Source organism: Hemitrygon akajei, chromosome 8 (assembly GCF_048418815.1).
Source record: "Hemitrygon akajei chromosome 8, sHemAka1.3, whole genome shotgun sequence".
In the NCBI taxonomy this organism is placed as follows: Eukaryota; Metazoa; Chordata; class Chondrichthyes; order Myliobatiformes; family Dasyatidae; genus Hemitrygon; species Hemitrygon akajei.
In genome coordinates, this window is record NC_133131.1 from 135,661,065 (window position 1) to 135,673,636 (window position 12,572).

The following is a 12,572-nucleotide window of genomic DNA, read 5'->3' on the forward strand; positions in this document are numbered from 1 at the left end:
GTAATGAACATGATTTGATTAGGAAGCGTAAGGTTGAGCAGTCAGTGAACATAAAATGACAGAATTCATCTTGCAGTTTGGAAGGAAGAAGATAAAGTCAGATGTATCAATGTTACAATGTTACAGTGGAGTAAAGAGAGTTATGGAGGCATGAGGGGGAAGCTGACCATAGTTGATGAAAAGGGAACTCTAGCAGGGATGATGGCAATATCACAATAGCTGGTGTTTCTGGAGGCAATTTGGAAAGCACAGGATAGATCCCAAAGGTGAAGATGTATTTTGAAGGGAGGATAAGGAAACCATGGCTGAAAAAGGAAGTCAAAGATAGCATAAAACCAAAGAGAGGGCATATAATAGTGAGAAAAATTAGTTGGAAGTTAGAGGATTTGAAGGATTTTAAAAACCAACATAAGGCACTAAAAAGATATAGGGAGAGATCATAAAATATGAAGTTATGTTAGCCAATAATATAATGAGAGATACCAAAAGCTTTTTTTCTGATATATAAAGAGAAAAAGAGAGGTGAGAGTAGATATTGGACCACTGGAAAATGACACTGGAGAAGTAGTAATGGAGTCAAAGAAATGGCAGATGAACTTAATAAGTTTTTTTGCATCCATCTTCCTTGTATGTCAGTGTGCCAGAAAAGTGAGAGTCAAGGGGCAGATGTGAGTGTAGCTACTAATAATACCAAGAAGATACTTAGAAAGATGAAAGGTCTGAAAGTAGCTAAGTCGACTGGAACAGATGGACTACACCTGTTCTAAAGAAGGTAGCTGAAGAAATTGTGGAGGCTTTAGCAATGATCTTGCAAAGATCTGTATATTCTAGAATGGTTCCAGAGGACTGGAAAATTGCATATGGCATATGTCATTCCACTTTTCAAGAAGTGAGGGAGGCAGAAGAAAGGAAATTGTAGGTCTGACTTCAGTGGTTGGGAAGATATTGGAGTCCATTATTAAGGATGAGGTTCCGGGGTACTTGGAGGCATATAATGAAATATGCCAAAGTCAGCATGGTTTCCTTAAGGGGAAATATCACTTGACAAATCTGTTGGAGTTCTTTAAGGAAATAACAGGCAAGATACACAAAGGGGAGTCAGTGGAAGGTTTTACTTGGATTTTCAGAAGGCCTTTGACAAGGTGCAGCACATGAGACTGCTTAACAAGATAAGAGCCCATGGAATTACAGGAAATATACTAATAGGACTAGAAGATCCACCTAACAACGCACACAAAATGCTGGTGGAACGCAGCAGGCCAGGCAGCATCTATAGAGAGAAGCGCTGTCGACGTTTCGGGCCAAGACCCTTCGTCAGGATCCACCTACCTGCTTCAAGCAGGCTTCAGTTATAATGATACCTAAGAAACACACGTTAACCTGCCTCATTGCCTATTGTCCAGTAGGACTCACATCCACTGCGATGAATTACTTTGTAAGGTTGGTGCTGAACATATTAACTCCTACCTGAGAAGTGACTTGCACCTGCTCCAATTTGCTAACCATCACAACAGGTCAACAGCAGATGCTATTTCATTGGCTCTTCTTTCAACTCTGGAACATCTGGACAATGAAGATGCATACATCAGGATGCTCCTCATTGACTACAGCTTGGCATTCAGTACTATCATCTCCTCAAAACTAATCAGCAAACTTCAAACCTTAGGCCTCAATATTTTCTTGTGCAACTGGATCCTTGATTTCCTCACTTACAGACCTTGTCAGTTCAGATTGGCAACATCTCCTCCACAAGCCCCATCAGCACTGGTGCACCACAAGGTTGTGTGCTTACCTGCCTGCTCTACACACTTCATACGTATGACTGCGAGGCCAAATACAGCTCCAATGCCATACTTAAATTTGCTGATAACACCACTGTTGTTGGTCAAATCAAAGGTGGTGACAAATCAGCATATAGGAGCAAGCTTGAAAATCTCTCTGGGTGGTGCCGCAAGGAGCTGATTATTGACATCAGGAGGACAAAACTGGAGGTCCAAGAGCCTATTCTTATCAGAAGATCTGAGGTGGAGAGGGTCAGCAACTTTAAATTCCTCAGTGTTATCATTTCGGAGGATCTGTCCTGGGCCGAGCATATACGTGCAATTACAAAGAAAGCATGGCAGCACCTCTACTTAGAAGTTTGTGAAAATTTGGCAAGTCATCTAAAACTTTGATAAACCTCTATATCTGTGTGGTGGGGAGTGTATTGACTGTTGTATTACAGCCTGGTATGAAAACATCAATGTCCTTGTATGGAAAAGTCTACAAAAATCAGTCAATGTGACCCAGTCCATTCCAAGTAAAGCTTTCCCCACCATTGTGCACTTCTACATGGAGTGCTGTTACAGGAAAACAGCATCCATCATCAAGGAGCCTTACCATCCAGGCCATGCTCTCTTCTCCACTGCTGCCTTCAGGAAGAAGCCTCAGGATCCATCCTACCACATATGGGAACAATTATTACCCCTCAACCATCAGGCTCTTGAACCAGAGGGGATCATTTCACTCAACCTCACTTGCCCCATCCCTGAACTGTTGCCACATCCTTTGGACTCATTTTGAAGGACTCTTCAGCTCATGTTCTTGATATCTATTGCTTATTTATTTATCATTACTATTGGGTTTTTTTTCTCTCTTTTTTGTATTTGCACAGTTTGGAGGGTTTTTTTGCTCCTTGGTTGTTGTCTGTACTCCGTCCTGTTGGGTGTGGTTTTTTCATTGATACTGCCATGTTTCTTGTATTTACTGTGATTGCCCACAAGAAAGTGAATCTCAGTCTTGTATATGGTGCCATATATGTAATTTGATAATAAATTACATTGAACTTTGAAAATTGGCTAACTGGCAGAACACAAAGAATGGGAATAAAGGGAATTCCATGGGCTCTTATCTTGTTAAGCAGCCTCATGTGCTGCACCTTGTCAAAGGCTTTCTGAAAATCCAGGTAAAACCATCTGCTGACTCCCCTTTGTGTATCTTGCCTGTTATTTCCTTAAAGAACTCCAACAGTGTATTCTAGTTTGCTACCAATAACTAATGGTGTTCCACATGGGTCAGTATTGGAACCGCTCCTTTTCAAGTTATAGATCACCGACTTCAAAGATGGATTTGATGTTTTTGTGGTCAGGTTTGCAGACAATACAAAAATAAGTGGAGAAACATGCAGTGTTGAGGAACAGGGAGTCTGCAGAAGGATTTAGACAGAATGGGCAAATAAGTGGCAGATGGAGTACAGCGTAGGGAAGTTCGGGGACATACACTTTGGTAAAAGGAATAAAGGCAAAGAATATTTTTTACATGGGGAGAGAATTAAAAAAGCAGTGGTACCGAAGTAGCTGGGAGTCCTTGTGCTGGATTTTCGAAAGGCTAACTTGCAGGTTAAATTGGTGGTAAGGAAGGCAAATTCAATGTTAGCATTCATTTCGAGGGGACTAGAATACAAGAGTAAGGATGTAATGCTGTGGCTTTATAAGACATTGGTCAGACCACACATGGAGTATTGAGGAGTTTTTGGGTCCCTTATCTAAGAAAAATGTGCTAGCATTAGAGAGCGTCCAGAGGAGGTTCTTGTGAATGATTCTGGGAGCAAAGCGGTTAACATAGGAGGTGAGTTTGATGGACTTAGGACTATACTATCTGGAGTTTAGAAGAATGAAGGGAGATCTCATTGAAACCTATTGATGATTCAAAGGCCTAGATAAAGTGGATGCAGAGAGAATGTTTTCTTAGTGGAGAAGTCTGGGACTAGAAGGAACAGCCTCAGACAGAGGAGTGCCCATTTAGAACAGAGTTGAGGTGGAAGTTCTTTAGCAAAAGGCTGGTGTATCTGTGGAAATCATTGTCACTTATGGGTGTAGAGGCCAAGTCATTGAGTATATTTAAAGTAGAGGTTGATAGATTCTTGATTAGTCAGGGTGTCAAAGTTACTGGAGAAGGGAGGAGAATGAGGTTGAGAGGAATAATAAATCAGTCATGATGGAATGGTGGAGCAGACTGAATGAGCAAAATGGCCTGATTCTCCTGTGTCTAATGGCTTTATGGTCTTTGTACTGTGGAAGGAAACCGGACTACCTGGAGGAATCCCACGCGTTGACAGGGAGAACGTACAAAATCCTTACAGGCAAAATCCTTGAATTCCGAACTCCGACGTCCCAAGCTGTATTAGCATCGCACTAACCCCTACTCTACAATGACACCCCTTTATTCTCTCTTTATCACATTATGGTCACAGTTATTCTCCATCCTATGGAGAATCTTCTTCTCACTCTTCTCTGAAGGGCTACTCACAGCAGAAATGTTATTTTTTAACTTCCTCATTGCACAAAACCAAGTCACTGATAGTCTGTTATATTCTGAATGACTACCGGTATGGCTTGTCTGATCTAGAACATAGAACAATACAGCACAGGAACAACCCTTCAGCCCAGAGAGTCTGAACTGACCATGACGACAATCTAAACTAAGCTCCTCTGCCCACACATGGTACATAGTCCCTCTCTCCCAGTTCATGTGTCTGTAAAGAGAAAGTTTAATTTTATTTGTCACATGTGCATAGAAACATCAAAATATACAGTGAAGTACATCTGCATTGGTATCTCTTAAGCATTGCCATCATAGCTAATCTGCCATCTCCCTTGGCAGCACGTATCCCTGTGTCACCAGCTTTATAAAAGTACAGCATAAGTTTGCAATTCATGTTTCTTTTTTACTCTCAAAGCATCCTAAGCAAACCTAATGATCTAACTAATAACCACAGACTAAAAATGGAACTGCTATTTCTGGTTAATGGTTTCTAAAGCCCATCTTCTTAGTATTTCAACCTACAAAACAATACCTACTGTATTATTATTACGTTTAATGAAATTATATGTTCATCTAACTTTAGATAAAAACAAAGTTAGAATATATTGAGCAAAATTTGCAATCTGAAAGTGTATTTTATGATGGTTGGCAGTCTTACCCTTAAATTAGTGAGATCTGGGTGCATTTTCTAACCCAGGGCTCCAGTACACAATCAGAGGTGATACCTTGATGCTGATATTAGTAAATGCTGGATTATCAGAGGAGGATTTTTTGAAATGGCATTTAGTCCCTCTGCCTGTCTATTGGGTTGATTGTAAAGGACCCTGCGATGCCAATGTTAAGTAATCAAAATTCTTAGTAAAAGTGATTGTGAACCAAAAGGTTTATGTATATTGCACTGGTTCTGTGGCTGATGTCTGTTTGAATTTCAGTATTCGCTCATGGATCTCCTCTCCAAGATGGTGAGTGGGTTGCCTCATTTTGTGCGTTGCATCAAACCAAACAATGATCGCCAGGCCAAGAAGTTTGATCAAGAAAAGGTGTTGGTGCAGCTCCGATACACGGGTGTTCTGGAAACTGCCCGAATCCGTAGACAAGGATTTTCACACCGCATTCTCTTTGCAAATTTCATTGAGAGGTAAGCAATGCAACTCTGTGACCTAAGTGTCAGCAGAACCAGGTGGCAGCTGAAACATTGGCATGAGGAAGCTAATCTGGATGTGATTGACATGTCTGACACATTTCTGTGTTTTATTTTGGTTAAAGCTTCATTTATTGATTGAAACCTAGTTTTCATAAGCAATTTGATACATCAAATCTTTTTCTGAAAACATCCCATGATAATGGAGGTGGGATTTCTTCCTGTGGCTTATTTAGGATTTTAGAACAATTCCATACACCAAGCAAGAGCCCACCTATGTCATCAAGAAAAGAAAATGCAACCCACTGCTTTACTTGGCTGTGCAAGTCTAGGGAAAACACTTTCCTGTCCCGCCAAACCCGTGAGATTAAGATGACTCTCCCACCCCAAACCCTGGTTTGTGCGGGGGCTGTGTAATTTGTTACCCTGTTATAAATTAGTGCCACAAAATAACAGACAGTAGACTGCAAACGATTAAAGGAATTATATTTATGAATCTGAACTTGACCAAAAGGTTAGTAAAGAAAACCAAAAAGAAAAGGGCCCATTTTAATTAAACAGTCAAATGTGCACAAGTTGGAGCTCATCTTGAACTTCTCTGTCACTCACGTACTGGGCCCTCGGCCCTCACGCACCACCTTCCGAACGTTGCTTGCTATCCGTCTCGAAGAAACGGGTCTCCCAAAAAGATGGTGCCAATGGAGATAGAGGATATTGTGGATTCAGAAATCTGAAACCATTGTCAAAGTGAAAGTCGAGTTTATTGTCATACACACAAATACATTTATGCAATGAAAAACTTACAGCAGCATCACAGACACATAGATCAAAGTCACAGCATGCACAAAACAAGCATAAACTAAACATATATTACACATAAGTTTTACAACAATGAGTCACAATCAGAACAAAAATAACCCATTCTGGTGTGAAGTGGTCAAAGTGGACATTCCTTGGACCTCTCCTGACTAGAGAGTGTCGGGACTCACACAGTCATGTTGACTGGAACTGGTTTGTCCGTGCCTGAGAGCAGGATTAGATCTCCAGAAGGTCTCAGGTTACCCCGGACTTAAGGCTGTCTCCTTATTGGTCGTTAGTCACAAAAGAGTCTGGGTGTCAGAACACAATGTCGCAAACAAACCCTCTTACAATGACTGGACCAAGCAAGTCCACAGCTGGGTTATGTAGAGATAGCCAAGGGTACTTGAGGTTCAGAAGTATGAGTGGAGAGTCAATGATGTAGAAACTAGTGTGTTCCACATGATCCCCTATCCTCATCTGCAAAACCAGTCTATTGCTGGCTCTGCCCACAATATAGCAGCGACCATCCAAGACAGTTGTGGGCAAGGACTGGCTCAACTCTCGCTGCTATATTTAGAACCTCTAAATTCTCTGCAGGCTCTCCCAAAGTGGGAGCATCCTTCAGTTCATCTTGGAGTCTGTGGCAGTATAGCTTGGCCAACGCCTTCCCGTTCTAACCACTCTCCTGGGCCAAGGTTCAAAATTGAATCACATAATTGGTCGCTGACCTTATCAACACCTCTCCCCCCCCCCCCCCCCCCACTGGCAAATCTTCATCAGGCGCTGAGGCTCGGCTGGCTCTGGCGGGGTGATGAAACACCTTCCTCATGGTGGCCATGTATTCTTTCAAATCCGCGCAAATCATTGATCTATATTCCCGACGCATGGCAGGCCGAGCCCAGGTTCTTCCAGTCAGGAAAGAGATAATGAAGACCACTTTTCCATGCTCTGAAAGGAACCAGGACAGCTGGAGTTCAATCACTAATGAACATGGGTAGGGAAGCCGGGGTTGGAAGATGTACCAGCTCTGCAGAGCAACCTACTGGCTCTCCCAAGCGACCCTGGCTTCCTCCCTGTGAAAGCTGAGGAATGGCTCCCTGGAGGTTGTGAATCTCCAGGTCTTGTCTGGAAATCCTTTCATTATGGCTGGCCACGGCAGACGAAAGATTCCTGATATCCCTCTGGGTCCACGTTGGCTCAATCGTACTGTGACAAAAGTCCTTGATGAGAATGATTTGCAGTCTATTATTAAGGATGAGTTTTTGAGGTACTTAGAGATTAATGATAAAATATGTCAAAGTCAACATGGTTTCTGTGAAGGGAAATCTTGCCTGACAAATCTGTTTGAGCTCTTCAAGGATGTAACAAGCAGGGTGGACAAAGGAGAGGTAGTGGATGTCCTTTACTTGGATTTTCAGAGGCATTTGATATAGTGCCACACATGAGGCTGCTTAACAAGACAAGATCCTATGGCGTTACAGGAAAGATACTGGCATGGATGGCGGAATGGCTGACAGGCAGGAGGCAGTGAGTAGGAATAAAAGGGGCCTTTTCTGATTGGCTGCCAGTAACTAGTTCCTCAGGGGTCAGTATTGGGACCGCTGTTTTTCACATTGTTTATCAATGATTTAGATAATGGAATTGATCGCTTTGTGGATGATACAAAGATAGGTGGAGGGGTAGGTAGTGCTGAGGAAGAAATGTGATTGCAGCAGGACAAATTGGAAGAATAGGCAAAACAGAGGCAGATGGAATACAGTGTTGGGAATGTATGATAATACATTTTGCTATAAGGAACAATAGTGTGGACTATTATCTAAATGGGGAGAAGGTTCAAACATCAGAAGTGCAGAGGGACTTGGGAGTCCTCGTGCAAGACTCCCAGAAGGTTAATTTACAGACTGAGTCTGTGGTAAAAATGGCAAATGCAATGTTTCAAAGGCACATTTAATGTCAGAGCAGTGTATACAATATATATCCTGAAATTGTTTTTCTTCACAACCATCCACGAAAACAGAGGGATGCCCCAAAGAATGAATGACAGTTAGCTGTTAGAGCCCCAAAGCCCCCCCTCCAGCTTCCCCCTCCCGCACGTAAGCACCAGCACAAAGACATTGGCACCCCCCATCGAGCACTCAAGCATGTAGCAAAGTATCAATAAAGACACAGACTTGCAGTACCCTGAAAACTACTCGTTCACCCGGTAATTCAACATAGCACAGGCTCTCTCTCTCCCTAATAAGGGAAAAAGAGATGTTCCCATTTCACAGCAAGAGAGGAGATATAGCAAACAACTCACTGATTTACAACGTTAAAAGTCCATTGCGTCGCTTTTTCCAAACTCTGTGTCCAAAGGGCTCAAGTCTCTGGGCACACAGCCAGCAGCCAGCTCGCTGCTATCGATCTTCTGTCTCCCATGACACACCGATTTCCTGCAGAGGCACCGACCTCAAGCCTGCCCACCTCCAGAGCCACAAAATCCCAAAACTCCAAAGACGAGCTAATCATCTAGGCCGCGTCCTTAATATATCAAATAACGACCCGAGAGCGGGTCCCACTCCCACAAAGAACCAAAGTCAGGTCAGGGTCTTCAAAAGAACCTTGAAAGGGAAAAATAGAGATATTAAAGATAGAAGTAGAGCTGTTTCCTAAGATACAAACAAAGGAATCGCCGTTAGGCGCCATTGTCTCTTAAGCTCCACCCCCTTTAGCTGGCATTCATTTCAAAGGGAGTAGAATATAAACGTAAGGAGATAATGCTGAGCCTTTAAAAGACACTAGTCAGTTCACACTTGGAGTATTGTCAACAGTTTTGGGCCCCATATCTCAGAAAGGATGTGTTGGCATTGGAGAGTCCAGAGGAGGTTCACGAGTATGATTCCGGGAATGATAGGGTTAACATATGAGGAGCGTTTGGCAGCTTTGGGCCTATACTCACTGGAATTTAGAAGAATGCAGAGGAATCTCATTGAAACCTACCGAATGTTGAAAGGACTGGATGGGTGGATGTGGAGAGGATATTTCCTATGGTGGGGGTATCCAGAATTGGAGGGCACAGCCTCAAAACTGAGGAGTGACTCTTTAGAACAGAGGTAAGGAGAAATTTTTTTAGCCAGGGAGTGGTGAATCTGTGAAATGCTCTGCCACAGACTGCTGTGGAGGTCAAATCCGTGCATATATTTAAGGCGGAAGTTGATCGTTTCCTGATCAATCAGGATATCAAAGGATATAGTGAGAAGGAAAATGTATGGAGTTGAGTTGGATCAGGGATCAGAATGATGGAATGGCAAACCAGACTCAATGGGCTGAATGGCCTAATTCTGCTCCTTTGTCAAAGGTCTTATTACACAGATGCTAGTGTATCTGAAGCAAGGATCAAGACACGGTATCAAAATGGATCTGAGCAAAAGACAAGCACTAGACAAAGTCATAGTACACTTCCAATTGAACACCAAACCTCAGTTCAGCAGCTCCTTAACTACTCAATTCTTGCCCCCCAAAACATGATCACCAATTAGCAGGACCATCCTGAACCATTAAAGGGTCAGCTATCCATACTCTGGAGAGTTAGAGAGTCTAAATCCCGGAAGCTGTTGCGGTTGGGAGCATCTTGTAACACTAAGTTCAGGATATCGTCAAGGAGCTCATACTTTTTCCTCTGTGTAGCTTGTCTTGCTTTTGAATGGTATGGAAGCAGTAGATGAGAATTAAGTGGAATACACTCTCATGCCAGGCATAATTCTGAATGGAAGAGGAAAGCCACATCTGTAACCTAGCCCAGTATATGGCAGACAGAATACATGAGCGGGCAACTGTACGCACGATGTCATGGCTTCAGGGCAACGCACTGACCCAGCTTCTTTCCTGCAATATTCCTTCCCTTATATTCATGGATGGGAAATTTCTGAGATCAATTGTGATTTGGTAGAATTTAGTTCTTAACTCTGATCTAAAATTTGCAGATGTACGGTATTTCTGTTTTGCTGTTCATTCTGCTTGTTTATAGATACTACCTTCTTGCATTCAAGTCAACTGAAGAACCTCCAGTAAATCCTGAGATGTGCATTGTCATTTTGAAAAAGGTTAAACTTACCAACTGGGTCATAGGGAAGACCAAAGTAGGTGATTCATTCATATTATTTTCTGCCTATTCATTCTGATGCATGCATAATTTTTGACTCAAAAGTCTTCAATTATAAGAACATAGAAACAGAATCAGAAATAGACCATTTGGTACAGGTATTTGTATATTTTGTCACAAATATACAGATAAGCTTGTAATGCATACTGTTTATACAGATCAAATTATTACATTGAGGTAAAACAATAATAACCCAGAATAAAGTGTAACAGGTACCAAGAAAGAGCACTGCAGGTAAACACTGAAGTGCGAGATCATAACAGGATAGATTATCAGGTGATGATGTGCCTGTTCCACCGATCAATATGATTATGGATGATCATTGACCTCAGTGCCGCTTTACAGTATTAACCCTATAGTCCCTTAATTTACTTAATATAAAAAATCCTTCAATCTCTGCCTCAACCACTGAGCGTTCACATCTGTAGAAGAAAGAAATTCAATGTTTCCCCAGCCTGTCAACGTCCAAATTTCCTCTCATCCCCATCGGGGGTGGACAAATTCTTATTTAAAGACCATATTTCCTATTTCAAGACAACCCATTCAAGGTTTAGAGTTCAAAGTAAATTTATTATCAAGGTGAGCCTTGAAAAACATTTGTGCCACCAGTTACAACCCAGAGGTCACCCCTCATTCTTTTGAATTCTAATGAATACAAGCCCAAAGCTATCAAACACTCTTCACATGACAAACCATTCAATCCTGGAATCATTTTCATGAACCTCCTTTGAACCCTCTCCAGTTTCAGCACATCCTTTCTAAGATAAGCAGCCCAAAACTGCTCACAATACTCCAAGTGAGGCTTCGCCAGGGCTTTATAAAGTCCCGACATTACATCCTTGCTTCTATATTCTAGTTCTCTTGAAATGAATACTAACATTGCATTTGCCTTCCTCACCATAGATGCAACCTAAAAATTAACATTTAGGGAATCCTGCGCAAGGAGTCCCAAGTCCCTTTGCACCCCAGATTTTTGTATTTTCTCTCCATTTAATAAATAGTCAACCCTTTTGCTTCTTCTACCAAAGTGCATCACCATGCACTTCCCAACACTGTATTCCATCTGCCATTTATTTCCCATTTTCTGTCTAAGTCCTTCTGTACCTTCTCTACTTCCTCAAAACTAACTGTCCCTCCACCTATCTCTAATTCATTCATATATAATGTAAAAAGAATCGGTCCCAACACAGACCACTGTGGAACACCACTAGTCACTGGCAGCCAACCATGAAAAGCTCCCTTTATTCCCACTCTTTGCCTCCTGCCAATCAGCCACTACTTTATCCATACTACAATCTTTCCTGTAACACCATGGGCTTGTAGCTTGTTAAGCAGACTCATGAGTGGCACCAGAAGTCGAAGGCCTTCTGAAAATCCCAGTACATAACATCAACTAATTTTCTTGTGTCTATTCTGCTTGTTATTTCTTCAAAGAATTCCAACAGGTTTCCCTTGAGGAAACCATGCTGACAATGGCCTGTTTTACCATGTGCCTCCAAGTACCCTGACAGCTCATCCTTAATAATCGACTCCAACATCTTCCTAACCACTGAGATCAAACTATCTGACCTAAAATTCCCTTTGTTCTGCCTTTCTCCCTTCTTGAAGAGTGGAATGACATTTGCAATTTTCCAGTCTTCCAGAACCATTCCAGAATCTAGTAATTCCTGATAGATCATTACTAATGTCTCCATGATCTCTTCAGTCACCTATTTCTGAACCTTGGAGTGTAAACCATCTGGTCCAGGTGACTTATCTACCTTCAGATTTTTCAGTTTCCCAAGAACCTTCAATAATGGTGGCTTCACACACCTCATGACCCTTGACACCTGGAACTTTCACCATACTGCTAGTGTCTTCCACAGTTCATCTGTTTTTTCCTTGTCCCCCATTACTATCTCTCCAGCATTGTTTTCCAGCGGTCCAATATCCACTCTCACCTCTATTTTACACTTTATGTATCTATTTATTGGCTAGCTTACTTTAATATTCCAACTTTACCTTCTTAACTTTTTAGTTGCCTTCTGTTGATTTTTAAAAGCTTCTGGATTTTCTAATTTCCCAGTAATTTTTGCTTTGTTAAATGGCCTCTCTTTGTCTTTTATGTTGACTTTGACTTCTCTTGTTAGCCATGGTTGTGTCTTCTTTCTTTTAGAATACTTCCTCTTTGGGATGTATATATCCAGA

At 41.8% G+C, this 12,572-nt stretch overlaps 1 protein-coding gene across 1 annotated transcript in view; it reads left to right on the forward strand.

The window, feature by feature from the left end:
- The window catches only part of myo3a (myosin IIIA), a 404,249-nt gene that overhangs the window by 300,185 nt on the left and 91,492 nt on the right, over window positions 1-12,572 (forward strand). Inside the window, exons 25-26 of the mRNA XM_073055309.1 lie at window positions 5,235-5,440; window positions 10,251-10,362. Coding sequence (XP_072911410.1) covers window positions 5,235-5,440; window positions 10,251-10,362 — 318 coding nt within the window. The remainder of the gene's footprint in view (window positions 1-5,234; window positions 5,441-10,250; window positions 10,363-12,572) is intronic.